The sequence below is a fragment of the Periplaneta americana genome, chromosome 16, assembly GCF_040183065.1.
Source record: "Periplaneta americana isolate PAMFEO1 chromosome 16, P.americana_PAMFEO1_priV1, whole genome shotgun sequence".
NCBI classification, from domain to species: domain Eukaryota; kingdom Metazoa; phylum Arthropoda; class Insecta; order Blattodea; family Blattidae; genus Periplaneta; species Periplaneta americana.
The window spans coordinates 136,130,302-136,151,430 of NC_091132.1; the positions used below are offsets into that span (position 1 = coordinate 136,130,302).

A 21,129-nucleotide genomic window follows, 5' to 3' on the forward strand; every position below is an offset into this window, starting at 1 on the left:
CTAAAAAGATCTATATTTTTACAGAAATGCTATAAAATTGATGTATTGTCTGTTTTCAAGTAGTAAATAGGCCTCTATTGTTTGGCTCTGTGACGAAGACATACTATATAGGCGGGCAGTGGTGGAGAGTTTTCTTGCAATTTTTCAAGTGCTTGTATTGTTCTCTTTCTCTTTTAATGTCAATTCTTGTGCCATCAGTATGTTTCCAACATGCCGAAAGTAAAGATAAGTTTCGTGAGTGAGAAATTGTGTTATTTTCGAGAATTTGACGATAAAATATTTAGTATTATCGCCGCGCTCTCATGGTTAACATTCGGCAGGTCTTTGAGCGGCCTTGTGCATAACATTCGGCAGGTCTTTGAAATTTAATTGTATTATTGTTTTCAATTTCTTATGTCGCCGCTCCAATCACTCGCCTCAATTTCAATATTGCAATCAATAAGCTGCTTCCATTATTAAATCACACCAGGGGCGATTTCTCAGGGCATGCTATGCTTGCTGCGCAAGCCCAATATTTTCGTAGAATGTGTATTTCTCAAAATGGGATTACGTACATTAAAATTTATTTGGATTTTTGGAATATTGTATATATATATAGGCGTAATACCATCCGCAGGTTGCACACCGCAAGTATCGCAACGCTTGCTCGTTTCTCGGAGCTACAGGAAAGACAGAAATAGTGAGAATATGATGCGCGCGCAAGTGCCTTCCTCCTTGGTGCACATGCTTCTGTTATGTGTTGTTTGAAGCTCTGGTCCGAGAGCTACACCAACGACTATTTAACGTTACACAGAGCAGTATTGACAGCGGAAATGTGCTGTGATGTGCGAGTGCAATATAATTGTGTTAGCTGCAGCATGTATTATTAATTCTTAAACATTAATTTGAAGTATTGCAATGAGTTCGGAATTGTGTGTTATTGAAACTTTATTATTAAATCCATTTTCCCGAAGAACTATTCAAGAGAAGACAGACATACAGAATATGTGCACCTGTTCAGTGCAGCTCAATACAACAATGTGCATTGGTTGGCAGGGTCGAAGAAACTAAATAAACTGTTTTGTTGGCCACGTTTGTTATATTATATCGAACTTCTACATCTGATAAGCGAATATGATCCATGACTCATAATGATTTCATAATTATAAAATAAATTATTTATGTGGGTCTGATTATTTTTATTAATTATGAATTATTATATCCTCCCATCTTCCCCTATGTATAAAAGAGCAAGCCTAACTTTCGTGACTAGCATTCGCCCCTGAATGATACCTACTTGTCTAATCCACGTGGACTAAAACCGAGGTTGCAATGTCTTGTGCTGAGGACGAACATTAAGGTATTTGATTAATTGTACATTATGCAACGAGCCTATAATGATAGTAATTAAGACGCAAGTATGTTTGTTTATGAAACGAGCGCGAGCGAGTTTCATAATTTTCATACTAGCGTCTTAATTACCATTATAGGCAAGTTTCATACGACTTTTTATGCTCGACCATATCTCTAACTTTAAATTATTCAGAAGTATACATTTTATTTGTATCTGACAGAAGATCGGAAGTGAACTTGTTCATAGCTCTTGAATTGTGAGATGTACGCAGACGCGAAAGTATTGATTTTTTCCGAGGAACAATAATGTCATTGACCTTGATGTAATGCAGAGAATGTATAACTTGGAAATTGATTTAGAATTGGAAAACGAGATGACAAATTGGATTTATTTGAATATTATTTACAATTAATGCTAATTATTATAGTAACAGAGCATAACCTTCTGCGACAGTATTGGATTTCCAGCTTCCGTGACGTTTCCCTCGTCTTTCGATTGCATATCCGAGAATAATCGAAAACCTGAACTTTAATGAATAGGTGTACTTTAATGACATGCATTAAAGGACTGCTACCAGGTGTATAATTACTACATTTCGGCATGGTCGAGCATAACAATTATTATTAAAGAGTTATTATTAAGAGTTAAGAATGTCAACGTACTCGTATATGAAATAATAATAATAATAATAATAATAATAATAATAATAGCCATTTAACAATATAACAAACAAGTGCTTATTCTTATCGAGGAAGTAGACGTGACGCTTAGAGTGAAACCTACAGAGCAACAATCGGTCGGCAAAATTATGTTTTAAAAGCACACCACACGTTATTGTATGATGCCGACATGCTGAGCATGAGGCCGCGGCGATATTATAATGTGTAGACTTACAGACAAGATTAAATAAAATAGAGTTTATATTTCATATGATATTCAGGAAAGTAAGCTTCATATAAAAAAGTTTCTGTTAGCAGGGCTGGGCAAAATACTGACATCCAAGTATTTCAAATACAAATACAAAATACTTCAAGTAATTGTATTTGAAATAGAAATACAAAATACTTTAAAAAAATTAACCAAAATACATTTGTATTTCAAATACTCAAACTACATTTGTATTTCAAATACTCGGTACAATATATAGGCCTAAAGAATAAGAATATTACAGAAAATCTAAAATATTATATTAACATTAAAAGTATTTTTACCTCGAAGTTTTATATAAACACTGTAACTGAACTTCTTCCTTTTCCCAGTCAGCAATGAAATTATGCTACATATGAATAATTACTGCTCCCTTTCAAAACAACCAGTTCCTCAAATGTTCATAAGATAAGGATCCCCTTGCTTGTGAATGAATAAATCCTGCAAAACAGAACAGTCTTTCTATAGGCGCAGAGAAACACAAACTTGTATTATACTTTATAGATGCTTGTTTCACTGTTGGGTAATTCTCTAGAGTGCACAGGGTCGTCCCTTTGCCATTGAAGAATTGTATGAGCTCATACTCTACAGTAGACAAGTTCTTTTCTTTTTGCTTTTCAAAGTCTGTTTTACTTGAGCTGAAAACATAAAAATTGTTTTCATCGTCTTCATCGTCTGAACTGACCAAAGATGTAGGAGACAACTGCTCAGCTTATTTCACACACATATTCTGTATCCTCTTCTTATCACTTAGTGAGGAAATGTCAGGTAGCCATCTCATCTTCAATGATGGGTAGAGCAAGCTGCCAAAATAGCTCAATTTTTTTTTCTGGGAGCAGATCAAACATCACTTTATATCTTGATGAAGGTGAACTTATTAGGATTGGAGTTACTTGGAATAGACGGCGTAGATTACTAGGTAACAGAATATGTAATCTGTCTTTAAGGGAAATTAATGTTGACAAAAATTGGCCGTAATAGCACGTCTTCTCATTTTGCATTAAATTAAGGGCTAAGGCAATGGGATTCAGAACTGCACAATATTCTTCAAGGTACTGAAACTCAACATCTTTGAAGGTTGGCAATCCCAGTTTTTCACATATACTGTTTATATCGTGTCTGAATTGCAATATTTGAGAGATTCAGTCATAAAGAGAATTCCATCGAGTTGGGCAAGGAAACTTTAATGAATATTTGAAGACATCTGATATAATTTCTGAGTATTTGAGTCTCCTAAACGCATTCCATAATACTAAACATTTAGGAAGTGTTGGGTGATGGATCCTTGATGCTGTTGGAGATTTCTTCGTGGCATTCAGGAAATGAGTTGTGGCAAGAAAACTAAGTGTATGGCTAGCACAACTGAAATGGGTAGGCAAATAAGATAAAAATTCATTCTTCAAATCCAAATCCAAAACTTGAAGAACAAGAAGAAAAAAAAGTATTTTGGGTATTTGAAATACAAAATACATCAATTTTATGTATTTAAATACAAAATACTTTCGAAAATCCTTACAAATTACAAAATACAAATGTATTTCAAATATTGCCCAGCTCTGTCTGTTAGCATTGTTACTTAGTTTTATTGATGCATGGATAATTATGTTTCTGTAAGAGAGAAAAAAAGAGGGAGATTGTACAACTCAGTCCGAAGCATTGCGGATATGGATGTAACACTGTAAGAAACATGCTCTCGAAAATACCTTTATTAAATGATCATATTCCGATATACTGTACCACGGTCAAGCTATAACGGGGGAGGAGGTAAATAATATCCTCACAACCCCGTTATATGGGGATTCTATGGTTTTGATTCCCCCCCCAAGGAAACGGTTCTCTCTCCGCCTATGATTAACACGTTTCGAATAATTTTCTTGGCATTAATCTCTTACAGCTTCTAAGAATCTTGGCCTAAATCCCTAGGCTATTTGAATTTTTCCCAGATCTGACACAAATTTAGATACACACGTGGCTGAGCTTCTATAACGTGTGTCCAGCATGATATCGGGCCTCCACATAAGAGAATACAGAATAGGCCTACTGACAACGGACATTTTCACGCCCAGGCTGGTTGACCGTGAGTCCCACGTGATTTGCTTACCGTTGCATACATCACGGCGACATTTCAATCACTTTAATTCGCTGTAATTCCCATGACTTACCTTTAACGACTTCCCTATGTAGTAATTTGCTGCCGTAGGAAACGTTGACTGCAATTCCATCTGTTGGAGATAAGTACTTCATTCGAACACAGCCTGTAACATAAGCAATTTAGTATTATGACTGAGAAAAATATTTTTTCATACTGGAGCTATTCCATCTCAAATCGACCGAAATATAGAGAAAATTGACCTTACAATTTCTAAATACAATGAAACTTTTTTTGTACTGTACGTAGAAAACTATGATACAATGCTTTGTGCAAAGTTTGAGGCATCAGAACTTCATAGTGTTTAAATTAAAAATATTTAAATTTAGCGTATTTTCATAAACTTAGCAACTTTAAACTGTTGTAGCTCCGAAACCCTTTCACCTAATGATCAAAATCATGGTTTATTTTGATGCTGAGAAATTAAAGTTTATATTGACATATAAACAGATTTTCTTACTTTTTATGGAAATGGAGAAATTTAGATTTTTCCTCATTAAGACGCCTTTGGCCAGGAAAAAAATATTTTAAAAATATATAGTTAGATTCCACATTGAAAGTACAAATAAACACATATTTTTTACTGATGGTATGTTGGTAAGAAAGTATTGAAAATATCAAATAAAGAAAATAAATAGTACGCGCGTGAACTAACCAGCTGACTGTGAGACGGGACCTAGCCGAGACAAGCAAGGCCAGGAGATAAAGACGTGATCTAGCTTTATCACAGGTTTTTATAAACACAGGAGTAAAATGACGCCCAACGCTCGCTTATCTTCAGCTCTCGGCCAGTGCGTGCGGTACTGCGCCGTTCAAGTCTAGGCGTGTGAAATTATTTATTTAATACCCTCGAAACTTATTGCCGTACCACTAACCAAACAATGCCGAATCCCTCTTAAAAATGCAACTTTTTTTCTCAATTTTTTTTACATTTTTACAAATGGCCAAAAAGCCTAAAAGCAAGTAAAATCAGATTATCTGTCTCTCTGTGTACAATAAAAATAAAGATTACTTCTTTACATAACCTACCAAATGTCAGCTTCAAAATAAGCTCCCGTTCAATGTTCTGCAGTAAATGGTTCCAGAGTTCTGAGCGCTGAAAGAGGCTTGTTTTTATAAAATACGCTAAATTTGTCGCTCAACAATACGAAAACCGTTTGACTTTCGATAGTATATTTTTGAAAATTCTCTCCCCTCAGCACCTTGTATAAGTAGGGAAAAAATTAGAGTATAAAAAATGCGAGGTTTTTTACTGATCGATTTCATATGGAATAGCCCTATGGAATCAATCATGTACAGAAGTTGTGATGAAGCTCTTCAGTTGTTAGCACAACTTATAACTCAATTAAAATCTTAATACCGGTATTTCGATATTTTTAATTACCGGTACTCTAGACCTGCCATTTTCAACCGGTGTGTCACGGCACAATAGTGTGTCGCGAGAAAATGAAAACAGTAAAAGTTGTAGCAATAATTGAAAAATGAAAGTGAAAAAAATAGTAAAACAGTGAGTCCACAAGTGTCAACATTCAGCGAACGCGACACAAGTCAACCTTTAGTAAACGTAGTGCAGGTGCGCGAGCCACAAAGAAGAAAATGACTGACGCGCAGCCAGGGTTGCCAGATCAGTTAAGTTAGAATATCGCACCAGCCTTAAAAAATATCGTATTTTACCTGTCTTTATGAAAAAAAAATATCGTACATTAAATAACTCGGTAAAACATGATTTTTTCATATTTCCTAAATAACAAATTAAGAAAACATGCATAATACCATAATTATTATACTGGATGTTCAGTTCAAAGTGTGTCATGGCTCGGTGTATGCCGTCATGTGGCTAGCCGATGAGCCTAGAGAATTCAATCTTCCTACACTTCCGCAGAGGCATATTACCTATGTGGCAGAGAAGTTGCCTGGCAAGTACGGCGTTCATTCTGAAGAGTACGTACCGATACGAACGGTAACGCCGGTAGTGGCAGGAATGTGAACTGTTTGGAAACACGTACTGAGGTGAGTTTTTTTCTTATTGTCGGGATATGGGTTAAGACGATTACTTCCGTATTTTTTGACATTAACTTCGAAGCATTTGATTTGTGTTGTGGAATGTTGCGGTACGCAACCGATGATAACAAATAGCCTACGTACGACTTACTCGCCCAAAACACAGTTCGAAAGAGGTTGTGGTAGCACACAGACCGTACAGACCGCCATCTGTTGCTACGACGTTCAAGTTATACCGTACACGTTCTCAAGTTCAGATTGAACGCCTTGAATAATAGGCAACTTCTCTGACATATAAGCTGAAACTCGCTTCAAATCGCTGACTCAACAACAGTGACGTCATGACACACTTTGAAATGAACACCCAGTACTAATAATACATTGTAATAATTTTCTGTAATTAAATTTTACATTTCTATCATAAACTTAAAATAAAAATACAAAAAAGTGTGTTAATTTTATTTCTGCAGGGCGATCAGACGTCCTCTTTTATCCGGATATGTCCTCCTTTTTAGGCCTTTGTCCGGGGATTACATTTTCAAGACTGGCTTACGAACAAAAGTGTGATATAAAAAACGACAGACTCCCTTGTTATCAGTGAAGGACACAACCAAGACAGACGCATATTTACGTAATTAATTACTAATACTGTATTTATTGACCGTTAATATTGTGATTTCTCTAAATATGACAGGGAGTAAGCTAATGTCAAATTATACGTATACGTGTCTATTTCTTAGAGATACGTGCAAACCATGAAATCATAATTTACTACGTACTATTTGAGGTCTTATCGGTGTTACTTACGATGTTCCAACCAATCTTCGGACTGCTGACATTGACTACTTTTTATTTTAAGACTATATTTTTGCAATACGTTTTCTCATATGTACAGTAGTGGCAAAAAAAACTGGGCCGACTCTTGTAGCTGATTTCAGAACCTTGTTCACTACAGAGCACGATAGACTGGTAACTAAGACTTTCGTGGTTCGAATCCTGCCTGGGGAGGAAACTTTTTGTTTCTTTATTCAAATTTATTCCCAATACTTTTCGATTGGTGGTAAAATTCGTGTTCTGAGAATAAGTTAATTAAGTAGTAAAATATCGCTGCAATAAAAAATATTGGGAATAAATCTTTGGTCGGCGGGAAAAGGCACATAAGTAAAAAACTCAATTTTTCTGTTATAACTAATCATATAAGTCTAGTATTTTTTCTAATTTTTGAAATAATATTTCTTGTATTTTAAATTGAAGAGCGTCTTACTTTAACCAACATACATGAATTTCATCATTATACTTATATTCAGTTAAGAATAAATTAAAAAGAAAGTCTCTCCTGAAAAATTATTATTTTTTGACTTATGTTCCTTTTCCCGCCGACCAAAGAAATTTGAATAAGGAACAAAAAAAGCTTCCTTCCCAGGCAGGATTCGAACAACGAAAGTCTTAGCTACCAGTCTATCGTGCTCTGAGTGAACAAGGCTCTGAAATCAACTACAAGGGTCGGTCCGGTTTTTTTTGCCACTACTGTACATGGAAGACAATTTGAGTTAGCTTCCCCTGCTCAAAATTTCATGCTACGCCACTGATAAATACGTACGTATCGTGTCGTAATTTACATGCACTTGCGTATAATATGACGTAGGTGCGAATAAATGAACACACACACACAATATTTTATTTTTTTTTTAATTTTTATTTCAGTAGGTTATTTTACGACGCTTTATCAACAGCTTAGGTTATTTAGCGTCTGAATGAGATGAAGGTGATAATGCCGGTGAAATGAGTCCGGGGTCCAGCACCGAAAGTTACCCAGCATTTGTTCATATTGGGTTGAGGGAAAACCCCGGAAAAAACCTCAACCAGGTAACTTGCCCCGATCGGGAATCGAACCCGGGCCACCTGGTTTCGCGGCCAGACGTGTTAACCGTTACTCCACAGGTGTGGACAATATTTTATTGGTTAAACAATTTTAGTTTCAATAAAAATAATGCACTATTATTTACAATAGACCTGTAGCAACGGTTTGTTTCATTTGAGCAAAGTAATTAAGCTCGTTTTTTTTATTTCTTAAGCGTTTATAAAAGTGTAATATTTTTATGCTCGACCATGCCGAAATGTAGCAATTATACACCTGGTAGTAGCCCTTTAATGCACCTCATTAAAGTACACCTATTCATTATAGTTCAGTTGTTCAGCCAATGAGAAATTACCATTGTAGCATTATAAAAGCGCAAGTATCGATTATTCTCGGATATGCAATCGAAAGACAACTATAATATTTTCGCTGTAAGAAAAATCTTAATATAAACAATAGCACGTGACTGAAGTGAGGCTTCATTGGCCACTGTTTGGCGCCATAGATTCTCAGTACGTGTTCCCGCCTACTGTTGTACATTCTGTTTCATGTTAAACATTTCCCGTTACTCGTCAAGTAGGCCTCACTACTATGCATTCGTTTGCTTAGGAAATATTTACTTTATAATTACTCTCATTAAAACTCACAGAACTTATTATATACATTTAAGACTATTTGTTTTTCTCCGCTTTTGAGAGGGTTTCCACTCTTACGATTAATAACCACACACAACGAGGATCCAGAAGCCATACTTCAGTACCACGTGCTAACGTGAACGACAAGCTCAAGGGACGCCAACTTGTTACAAGAACAGACTACCTCGGTATTACTGTTTGTATTCATCCGCGTTCATAGTACATAACAAAATATAAAAGTAGCTTTTCTTTTACATATCGTTTTACATATGAGTGAAGTTATATGTTTCATTGTATTTAGTAACTAGAATTCAATTTTTTATTTTCAAATAATACAAGATGATAGTTTCCAAATACAGACTATATTTTCCTGCGTCATGTGAGTGTTTCGACTGTGAGCCAATCACGGGTATGACAGCCACGTGCTTGTGTTTACATTAGGATTTTTCTTACAGCGAAAACAGTATAGCAAAACGTCACGGAGGCTGGAAATCCAATACTGTCGCAGAAGGTTATGTTCTGTTACTATAATAATTAGCGTTAATTGTAAATAATATTCAAATAAATTGAATTTGTCATCTCGTTTTTCAATTCTAAATCAATTTCCAGCTTATATCAAGATTAATGTTCATATTATTCTCTAGATTATATCAAGTTCACTTACATTCGTTCCTCGGAAAAATCAATACTTTCGCGTCTGCGCACATCTCACAATTTAGAAGGTCAGTTCCGCTCCTCACTTCTATAACCATAACATAAATACTTATGAATAATTTCAAGTTAGAAATATGGTCGAGCATAAAAAGTCGTATGAAACTTGCCTATAATGGTAATTAAGACGCTCGTATGAAAATAATGAAATTCGCTTGCGCTCGTTTCATAAACAAACATACTCGCGTCTTAATTACTACCATTATAGGCTCGTTGCATAATGTACTATTATATTAGAAGTTCAGTTCTCTCATTTTCTCTTTAGTAGGTACTGTACTACTCAATTATTAATTTTTAAAAATCTTAAATTGAGGCGGAGTAATTGCCCACCTAAATAATCCTTTGGTGTGGATCTAATAGTATTTATTTATTCTGGTGTAGTTAAGGCCATCAGACCTTCTCTTCCACAACACCAGGAATACAAATACAATAATAGAAATAAACAGAAAAAATATACTTACAAAGTAAAGCTACACAAGAAATAAAGGGAGAGAGAGAAAAAACACTATAAACAAAGTAAAGCCACACAAAAATATACACAGGTTGCAGTCACACAAACTTTAAATGAGTGATTAAGTATGATAATTAATTGCATCCTAACTAATTAACTAACATAAACAAGAAACTTGCAATTTTAATCTAGATTAAAAAAGAAAAAGAAAAAAAAACACACACACAAATCAATACTTCTAGCAATACTTAAAAAACATTAAGTAAGACAAAATTTTCCAATTTAATTTTGAATTGTGATAAAGTCCGGCAATCCCTGACGTCGTTAGGTAACGAATTCCAGAGGCGAGGTATTTCTACAGTATAGGAAGATGAGTATAAAGACGTTCTATGATGAGGGTTAGAAAGAAGTGCTTGATGTCGGTTTCGAAGAGTTGTAAGAAATTGGAAGCGCGATAACAGACAATTCAGAAGAGACAGTGAATGTATTGTTCTTCGTTCCTTCAGACGCATCCATGAAAGTAACTGGAGGGAAGGTATTATATTGTCAAATTTACGAGTATTGCAGATGAATCGTATGCACACATTATGAACACGTTGTAGTCTCTCAGCTAAAAGTGAACTTACATTAGTTAGCAAGGAATCGCAATAATCAAAATGGGGCATTACAAGAGTCTGAATAAGATTCTTTTTTAGACTATATGGTAGAAATTCTTTCATATGAAACAAGGAGTGAAGTTGAGAAAATATTTTTTTGCAAATGTGTGTTACTTGAGTGTTCCAATTTAGATCGCTATCCATAAAAATGCCAAGATGTTTAACTGTTTCTCTGTATTTAACAATAATCCCATTCAATATTATATGTGGTATAGTACCACTATCAAGAGTGCTTCGTAGACGATTATGTCCCATTACGATTGCTTGCGGTTTCTCTGGATTTAACTTTAATCCAAATTTGTGTGCCCACAGTGAAATCGAATTCAAGTCTTCGTTTATTTTATTTACTGCGTCACTAGTCTCGTCAGGGTGGAAATGCAAATAAATTTGCAGGTCGTCAACATACATATGGTATCTGCAGTGTTTTGTCATATTAGTCACGTCATTAATATAGATCATGAAGAGTAAAGATCCGAGAACTGATCCTTGTTGAATTCCAGATTTCACGACACACCATTTTGAAGAATAATCGCATGCAATGACACATTGTTGACGTTCGCGAAGGTAGGATTCAAATCAAGTAACAGAACTTTCAGAAAGATGCAGAAGTCTTAATTTACATAATAGAAGGTCCGTGTCAACTGTATCAAATGCCTTACTGAAGTCAAGTAATGTCAGTAATGTTAATTTACGTTCATCCGTAGGTTCACGTATAACCTCATTCACTTTTAGTAGTGCTGTAGTCGTACTTACGTCTATTTCTGAACCCAGATTGGTATTCGTCCAGTAAGGCATGTTCGGTTAGATAGTTCATTAGTAAGGAGCGGATTCGTATGTAATTAAATATTTTTCTTGCGTGTGATAAAACACAATTAACAAAATTAAAAATTCCGAATGTCAAGTTTCAAGTTTAAAACACGAATTTTATTTCACATAAAACACATATTTTCACAAAAAATTTATGTAAATACATATTTTCAGGAAATCTATTATAAACAGATAAATCTTGGAGTTTTTTCACTTAAATAATTTTTTTACAAGAACTTTTAAATAAAAACTAAATCAATTATATCACTCAGAAATACGTTATCTTTTTAAGAATTCTTGGTTGATTCGTGTTTCTATGGGCTGTGTGGTGTATCCGTGATCCATTTTTGTAATAGTTCGCCTCAACTTCTGAGAACTGCTAGGCAGCATATCAGTGTTATTATATGAGAATAAATTAACATGGACAAGAAGGAGAGATTTTGCAACACATAATTAGGAATGTTTATTGCTGCTGAAGATGATTTCATTCCGCGCTTTGTTTGTGAAACACAACGGATAAGAGTTCGGGTATAAACATTATTTAATTTAAACAAATCTCTCGCCTCTCGTTCATGCCTATGAAGTGAGGAAATACATCTTGTTGTGATTCCCCGTTATCGGACCATAAGCATAAGCTGTGTAGTGTAGGCGTGGTGGCGTCGCTATAGGAAGCTTTTCTCCGACATTGTCAGTCAGTAGCTAGAAACATTTTTTTTTTCGTTAAGACGTGTGTATATTAGCCTCTTAAGGTGCCTAAAATCAAATCGAGTTTCAGATCGCGTCTACAGCAATATGTAGATGAATTTAAAAACATTTTACTACCGACGGAAAAGTGTTATTTTGCCAACCATGTGGTAAATCAGTAAGTGCAGATCAGAGCTCTCAGGTAACCCAATATTTGTCTGCTTCACGTGTGCATTCACGGCAAAACAGTGGATATAAAAAAATGTGTAAAGTTGCTCAAGTATTGGAGGGTGTGCCTGTACGTGAAATTGACGGTGTAGGTGTTTGTGACATTCCTCTCTTTAAATATGCACGTCTGACGTCCTGTGATGTGGAAAGATCGTTTTCACAGTATAAGTCGTTGTTACGTCATAATGGGCATGCATTTGTGATGGAGAATTTGGAAATGACCTTCGTTGTTCACTGCAATTCTCGGACAACTACTAGCAACTGATACTCAAGTGTGACTGATGAGTACCTAGTAACATTTTTTTTTCAAGCTAAGTAATGTATTTTTGTCATATTTAAAAAAAAATATATTTTTATTTTTATTTTTAGCAAATATTTTCGTACTTTTTAGCACATAAAAATAAATATATTTAAATTTTTTAGCACATAAGAATCCGCTCCCTATTCATTAGTTGTTTGTGGAAAAGTAATACTAATAATAAGAAGCAGGGGCGGATGCAAGGGGGGGATTAAGGGGATATATCCCGTCCCGAAATTTTGAGAAAAATACGATACAAGAAAAAAAATAGTATTAATTTTAATTCGTGAATTCTCTTTGCTAAAATGTTAAATTCCAAGAACTGCAGGAAGACAAACACAGTATTCTTACTTCAAGACAGAGACTCATGAAGAGTATTTTAGGCTTTTAATTTTCCTTCTCTTCTTAGACTATTTCATTGGTCAGCTCAAGGACAGATTTTTAAATCGTAAGGGAATCCTAAAGTCCATACAAACTAAAAACATAGTGCGAGCATCAGATGAAGATTTAGAAACTGCTATTGAGACAATAGTAAATCAGTGGCCCAATGATGTTGATGCATCACCAGAGTCTTTCTCCAATGAATTGAAGATGTGGAGAAGAAATTTTCTTGATCAGAAAAATCTTCACCTAATACCTACTGATTTTATATCATCTTTGAACAGGTGCAATGAAATTATTTTTCCCTGCACTCACAAGGCGCTGAAACTTTTCTGCACGTTGCCTGTAACTACAGCAACACCAGAACGGTCGTTCTCAACATTGCGGTGTTTGAAGACTTACTTGAGGAGCACGATGGGAGCAGACAGATTAAATCGACTGGCCTTGATGTATATGCATAAAAATATAGAAGTAAAAGCTCATGAAGTACTGGAGGAAATGTCTAAGAAGCCTTGTCGCCTTCTTCTGTAAATGTCATTCTGTCATTGTTTTTATATTGCAGTCATTGTAAATGTTAAAATTAAAAAATTATGGTTTATTTAACAACGCTCGCAATTGCCAAGATTATATCAGCGTCGCTGGTGTGCTGGAATTTTTTCCCTCAGGACTTCTTTTACATGCCAGTAAATAGACTGATATGAGGCCTGTCGCATTTAAACACACTTAAATGCCATCGAGCTGGGTTGGGGTAAGACTCGCAACTTCGAGCAGAGAAGGCTATACCGACTACGCTACTCAGGCCAACTTGTAAATGTTTGTGACTCGGAAACAAATTGTGAGTATATAAACTTATTTCTCATTACTCCATTTTTACTATCTCCTCAAATCCCTCCCCGAAAAAAAATCCTGCGTCCGCCCCTGATAAGAAGTATACCAGACGATTTACTAACCCGGTCCACCAAGGTCGATAAAAGTGATGTTGATGTCCAGGCAGCAGTTGCAGGCAGGACCCTCACAGGAACAGCTCCTCTCCACCAACTCATTCGGCTCGTTGTCTCGCTGCTGCGACTCATCAGGAGTTTCCAGAAGGCCGTCCCATGTGAACATATCTACAAGAGAACGTTATTTTCAGTATTGAGAATTGTATGCACCAAAAATTCTAAAATATGCAAGAAAATATGCACATAAAATGCCGAAATATGCACTTATATATGAGCTATTCCATCTCAAATCGACCGAAATATAGACAAAATTGACCTTACAATTTCTAAATACAATGAAACTTTTTTTTGTACGTAGAGAACTGTGATACAATGCTTTGTGCAAAGTTTGAGGCATGAGAACTTCATAGTGTTTAAATTGAAAATATTTAAATTCATCGTATTTTCATAAAATTAGCAACTTTAAACTGTTGTAGCTCCGAAATCCTTTCACCCAATGATCAAAATCATGGTTTATTTTGATGCTGAGAAATTAAAGTTTATATTGACATATAAACAGATGTTCTTACTTTTGTTTTTATGGAAATGGAAAAATTTAGATTTTTCCTCTTTAAGACGCCTTTGGCTAGGAAAAAAATATTTAAAAAATATATAGTTAGATTCCGCATTGAAAGTACAAATAAACATATTTTTTACTGATGGTATGTTGATAAGAAAGTATTGAAAATATCAAATAAAGAAAATAAATAGTACGCGCGTGAACTAACCAGCTGACTGTGAGACGGGACCTAGCCGAGACAAGCAAGGCCAGGAGACAAACACGTAATGTGTCGTCTAGCAGCGCATGGCTGTGCTAGCTTTATCACAGGTTTTCATAAACACAGGAGTAAAATGACGCCCAACGCTCGCTTATCTTCAGCTGTCGGCTAGTGCGTGCGGTTCTGCGCCGTTCAAGTCTAGGCGTGTGAAAATTATCTATTTAATACCCTCGAAACTTATTGCCGTACCACTAAGCAAACAATGCCGAATCCCTCCTAATAATCCAAGGTTTTTTCTCAATATTTTTTTGCATTTTTACAAATGGCCAAAAAGCCTAAAAGCAAGTAAAATCAGATTATCTGTCTCTCTCTCTCTCTCTGTGTACAATAAAAAGAAGGATTACTTCTTAACATAACCTACCAAATGTCAGCTTCAAAATAAGTTCCCGTTCAATGTTCTGCAGTAAATGGTTCCAGAGTTCTGAGCGCTGAAAGAGGCTTGTTTTTATAAAATACGCTAAATTTGTCGCTCAATAATACGAAAACCGTTTGACTTTCGATAATATATTTTTGAAAATGTACTCCCCTCAGCACCTTGTATAAGTAGGGAAAAAATAAGAGTATAAAAAATGCGAGGTTTTTTACTGATCGATTTCTTATGGAATAGCCCGTATGCACTAAAAGCTGCAGAGCCGGCAAACTTGCCGTAGTATAAACTTTTACGAATAACCAAACACTAACCACGTAAAGGGAAATATTCAAATTATTTGCCACAAAGAAAAAAATATCACTTTAATTTCTCAGTTAATGCATTATTGGCTACTTATAACTTAATTGAAACCAATTTGATAAAAACAATTCATTTTCTTTCATGACCAGTAGCGGTGCGTCAGTAAGAGCACAAGAGCACGTGAACACCTTGTTTCCAATGCACGACTAGTTTTATTATTTAATACCGTGTTGACGTAGTGGGGATGTATAATATGAGAATGGAGTATTTTAAACTTCCCGCATCTTGCATAAACTTCTTATGTAAACTTGGCAACATGCGTTCACGTACAAGCCGTGCTCTTTTCAAGAAGGTTGCAGGATTTTCACGCATGCGCGGGAGAAAATTGTTTTTCGTTGGCGTATGACTCTTCAAGAGCACAAAGCGTTAAGTGAACAGTGAATCTATCCTACAGACATAGGAGGAGAGAGAATAGTTTCCTTGGGAGGGGGGAAGCAAAACCAGAGAATCCCGATATAGCGAGATTATAGGGGACATCAGAATATATCTTCTCCCCCTGTTATAGCTTGACCTGATAGAGTATATCAGAATATGATCATTTAATAAAGGTATTGTAAAATAAAGTAATTCTAACAAAATATATACACAATTTTACTTTTTTTCCTCTTGTAAGAAAGAGGGACTCGAAGGCTTGCACTGCAGCCTGAGGTTTATTACGCTTACCACTCCTATTCTGTGAATGATTGGGTAGACGAACGGCCGGGCTCTTGTACAAGTATAGCACGCCACACCGTGAACTTAACCCGAGCTATTATATGGATGATGATATGTGAATTAATGATGACGAAATGAGTCCGAGGTCCAACATAGGAAATTACCCAGCGATTCTGCTTCAATTGGTTGACGAAAAACACAAACCAAGTAACTTGTACAAACCGCTCGTTTCATGGCCAGATGTGCTAATCATTACTCCATACTGGTGGACCAATTTTACATTTACTTTACCTGCAGAGTTCTAATACATCAGTACAGGTTGTTACAAAAACATTATAGTGCTTCCAGTCCTCAAATGAGGTATAGCAATTCTCATACATTCAAAAATTGTTTGAGAATCTTATCAAAATAGACCTGTTACTTCCTATTCCAATTCTATTGTCTCCTCAATGTCTATGGCCGTCGCGTTTCTGACGCTCTAGGTTTGGTTTAGCGGCACGTTTTTTGACACTCTAGGTATGTTTAAGCGGTGTGTTTTTGACGCTCTAGGGTCGGGGTTGGGTTAACTTCGCGTTTTTCACGCTGTAGGGTTGGGTTAGCGGTGCGTTTTTCATGCTCTAGGGCTGTGTTAGTGTCGCGTTTTTTACGCTCTAGGGTTTGGTTAGCGGCGAGTTTTTGACGCTCTAGGGTTTGGTTAACGGCGTGTTTTTACGCTCTATTGTTGAGTTAGTTACCATGGCAAACACCCGCGAGGACCGATTGGTTTTGATCTAATAAAAGCGCCTTTTCTGTCTCCGATCGGGACCGAGTTGCATGTATTAGCTCTCGAATTACCACAGTTATGCAAGTAACTGTCCACTATTTAAGGAACCATAACTGATTTAATGTGTAATTTGCGGTTTCTGCTCAATGCGACTTGCACTAAGACATGCATGACTTAACCTTTGAGACAAGCATATGATTACTGGCAGGATCAACCAGGGATCTTACGTTTCAGATAACAGTCCGCTGCTAGACCGTAGCCCGGCAGTCTGTTGGATTACTAATCAATCTCCACACGAATACTACTGTTGCTTATTATTACTGCTGGTTGCGTTAACGACGAGTTCTTGACGCTCTAGCGTTGACTTACCTGCGCGTTTGAGACGCTCTAGGGTTGGGCTAGACGCCCGTTTTTGAGGCTCTAGTATTGGGTTAACGGCGCGTTTTTGATTCTCTAGGGTTGGGTTAGCAGCATATTTTTGACGCTCTGAGGTTGGAATAGCGGCGTGTTTTTACGCTTAATTATTGGGTCAGCGGCGCATTTTTGACGCCCTATGGTTGGGTTAGCGACAAGCTTTTCTAACCCAAAACTAGAGCGTAAAAAACGCAATGTTAACCCAACCCAAGAGGGTCGAAAACGCGCCCCTAAGCCAACACTAGAGCGTTAAGAAAGTCCAGCTAACCCAACACTATAGCGTCCAAAAAGCGCCGCAAACATAACGCTAGAGCGTCAAAAATGCGCCACTAACTCAACAGTAGAACGTCAAAAACGCGCAGCTTTAACGCTCTGGAGTGACTTGCCTGAGCGCTTTTGAAATTCTAGATTTGGGTTAACGACAGGTTTTTGAAGCTCTAGGTTTGGGTTAGCGGCGCCTTTTTGACGCTCTGGGCTTGATTTAAGGGCGCGATTTTGACGCTCTAGGTTTGGATTATCGTCGCGTTTTTCATGCTCTTGGAATGTGTTAGCAGCGTATCTTTGACGCTCTATGCTTCGTTTAGCTGTTTGTTTTTGACGCTCTAGGCTTGGTTGGGTCAGCGTCGCATTTTTGACACTATGGCTGGGATAGCCGACTGTTTTTGACGCTCTAGAGTTGGGTTAGCGGCGCGTTTTTGACGCTCTAGGGTTGGGTTACCGACGCATTTCTGACGCTCTAGGCTTGGTTGGGTCAGCATCGCGGTTTTGACACTATGGTTGGGTTAGGGAACCGATTTTGACGCTCTGGAGCTGGGTTACCGGCGCGTTCTTGACGCTTTATAATTGGGTTACCGGCGCATTTCTGACGCTCTAGAAGTGTTTGGGTGAGCGTCGCGTATTTGACATTATGATTGGGTTAGCGGACCGTTTTTGACGCTCTAGGGTTGGGTTACCGACGCATTTCTGACGCTCTAGGCTTGGTTGGGTCAGCATCGCGATTTTGACACTATGGTTGGGTTAGGGAACCGATTTTGACGCTCTGGAGCTGGGTTACCGGCGCGTTCTTGACGCTTTATAATTGAGTTACCGGCGCATTTCTGACGCTCTAGAAGTGTTTGGGTGAGCGTCGCGTATTTGACATTATGATTGGGTTAGCGGACCGTTTTTGACGCTCTAGGGTTGGTTACCGACACATTTCTGACGCTCTAGGCTTGGTTGGGTCAGCATCGCGGTTTTGACACTATGGTTGGGTTAGGGAACCGATTTTGACGCTCTGGAGCTGGGTTACCGGCGCGTTCTTGACGCTTTATAATTGGGTTACCGGCGCATTTCTGACGCTCTAGAAGTGTTTGGGTGAGCGTCGCGTATTTGACATTATGATTGGGTTAGCGGACCGTTTTTGACGCTCTAGATTTGGGTTAGCGGCGCGTTTTTGATGCTCTAGTATTAGTTTAGTGGTGGGATTTTGACGCTCTAGGCTTCGCTCGATGGCAAGTAACCCACTTTTGATGGATGGCTAGTGACCTACTTTTGCTGGATGGGATTAGAGATAATTTTCCTCCATGGCAAGTTAACTTCTTTCGCTCGATGACAAGTGAACTACTTTCGCTCGATGGCAAGTGACCTGATTTGGATGGAAGGCAAGTGACCTAATTCGCTGGATGCCAAGTGACGTACTTTCCCTCAATGGCATGTGACCAATTTTCCCTCGATATTAAGTGACCTACTTTCGCTGGATGGCAAGTGACCTACTTTCCCTCGATGGAAAGTGACCTAATTTCGCTGGATGACTAGTGACCTTATTTCGCTTGATGGCAAGTGACGTATTTTCGCTCGATGGCAAGTGACCTACTTTCTTGGGATGGCAAGTGACCTACTTTCGCTGGATGGCAAGCGACCTACTTTCGATGGGTGGCAGGTTGCCTACTTTCGATGGATGGCAAGTGACCTACTATCGTGAGATGGCAAGTAACCCACTTTCTCCCCATGGCAAATGACGTACTTTCGCTCGATAGCAAGTGACCTACTTTCCCTCGATGGCAAGTGACATAATTTTGATGGATGGCAAGTGACTTAATTTCGATGGATTGTAAGTGACCTTCTTTCAAAGGATGGCAAGTGACCTACTTTCGATGGATGGCAAGCGACCTACTTTTGATGGGTGGCAGTGACCTACTTTCGATGGATGGCAAGTGACCTATTTTCGAAGGATGGCAAGTGACCTACTTTCGATGGATGGCAAGCGACCTACTTTAGATGGGTGGCAAGCGATCTACTTTCGATGGGTGGCAAGCAACCTACTTTCGATGGGTTGCAAGTGACCTACTTTCGATGGGTTGCAAGTGACCTACTTTCGATGGGTTGCAAGTGACCTACGTTTGCTGAATGGCAAGCGGCCTACTTTCGATGGGTGGCAAGTGACCTATTTTCGATGGTTGACTTACGACCTAGTTTCGATGGATGGAAAGTGATCTTCTATCGTGAGATGGCAAGTAACCCACTTTCTTCCCATGGAAAATGACGTACTTTGGCTCGATAGCAAGTGACCTACTTTCCCTCGATGGCAAGTGACATACTTTTGATGGATGGCAAGTGACCTAATTTCGATGGATTGTAAGTGACCTTCTTTCGAAGAATGGCAAGTGATCTACTTTCGATGGATGGCAAGACACGTACTTTCGTGGGATGGCATGTAACCTTCTTTCCGTCCATGGCAAATGACGTACTTTCGCTCGATAGCAAGTCACTTACTTTCCCTCGATGGCAAGTGACCTAATTTTGATGGATGGCAAGTGACCTCCGTTCGATGGATGGCAAGTGACTTACGTTCGATGGATGGCAAGCGACCTACTTTCGATGGATGGCAAGTGACCTACTTTCAATGGGTGGCAAGTGACCTACTTTCGATGGGTGGCAAGCGACCTACTTTCGATGGGTGGCGAGTGACCTACTTTCGATGGGTGGCAAGCGACCTACTTTCGATGGGTGGCAAGTGACCTACTTTCGATGGATTGCAAGTGACCTACTTTCGATGATTGCAAGTGACCTACTTTCGATGGGTGGTAAGTGATCTACTTTCGATGGGTGGCAAGCGACCTACTTTCGATGGGTGGCAAGTGACCTACTTTCGATGGGTGGCAAGCGACGTACTTTCGATGAATGGCAAGTGACCTACTTTCGATAGGTGGCAAGCGACCTACTTTCGATGGGTGGCAAGTGATCTACTTTCGATGGATTGCAAGTGACCTACTTTCGATGGGTGGCAAGCGACCTACTTTCGATGGGTGGCAAGTGACCTACGTTCGATGGATGGCAAGTGACCTACTTTCGATGGGTGGCAAGCGACCTACTTTCGATGGGTGGCAAGTGACCTACTTTCGTGGGATGGCAAGTAATCTACTTTCTCTCCATGGCAAATGACGTACTTTCGCTCGATAGCAAGTGACTTACTTTCCCTCGATGGCAAGTGACCTACTCTCGATGGTGGCATGTGACCTACTTTCGATGGATGGCAAGTGACCTACTTTGGATGGATGGCAAGTGACCTACTTTCTCTCGATGCACAGTGTGTAATTTCACGCAGGTAGCCTATTTTTAAAGATAAATTCTTATGTAGTCGTGTTTATAACACTCCAAAATATTGGATCCAAGTGTAGACAGATACTTACATCTGCTAGGGGACCCTCACAA

General features: G+C 38.1%; 1 protein-coding gene across 1 annotated transcript in view; it reads right to left on the reverse strand.

Moving 5' to 3' along the window:
- Positions 1–21,129, reverse strand: part of LOC138691407 (uncharacterized) — an 82,678-nt gene that overhangs the window by 19,594 nt on the left and 41,955 nt on the right. The window contains exons 5-6 of the mRNA XM_069813318.1: positions 14,070–14,228; positions 4,423–4,515 (exon numbers count right to left, since the gene is read on the reverse strand). Coding sequence (XP_069669419.1) covers positions 4,423–4,515; positions 14,070–14,228 — 252 coding nt within the window. The remainder of the gene's footprint in view (positions 1–4,422; positions 4,516–14,069; positions 14,229–21,129) is intronic.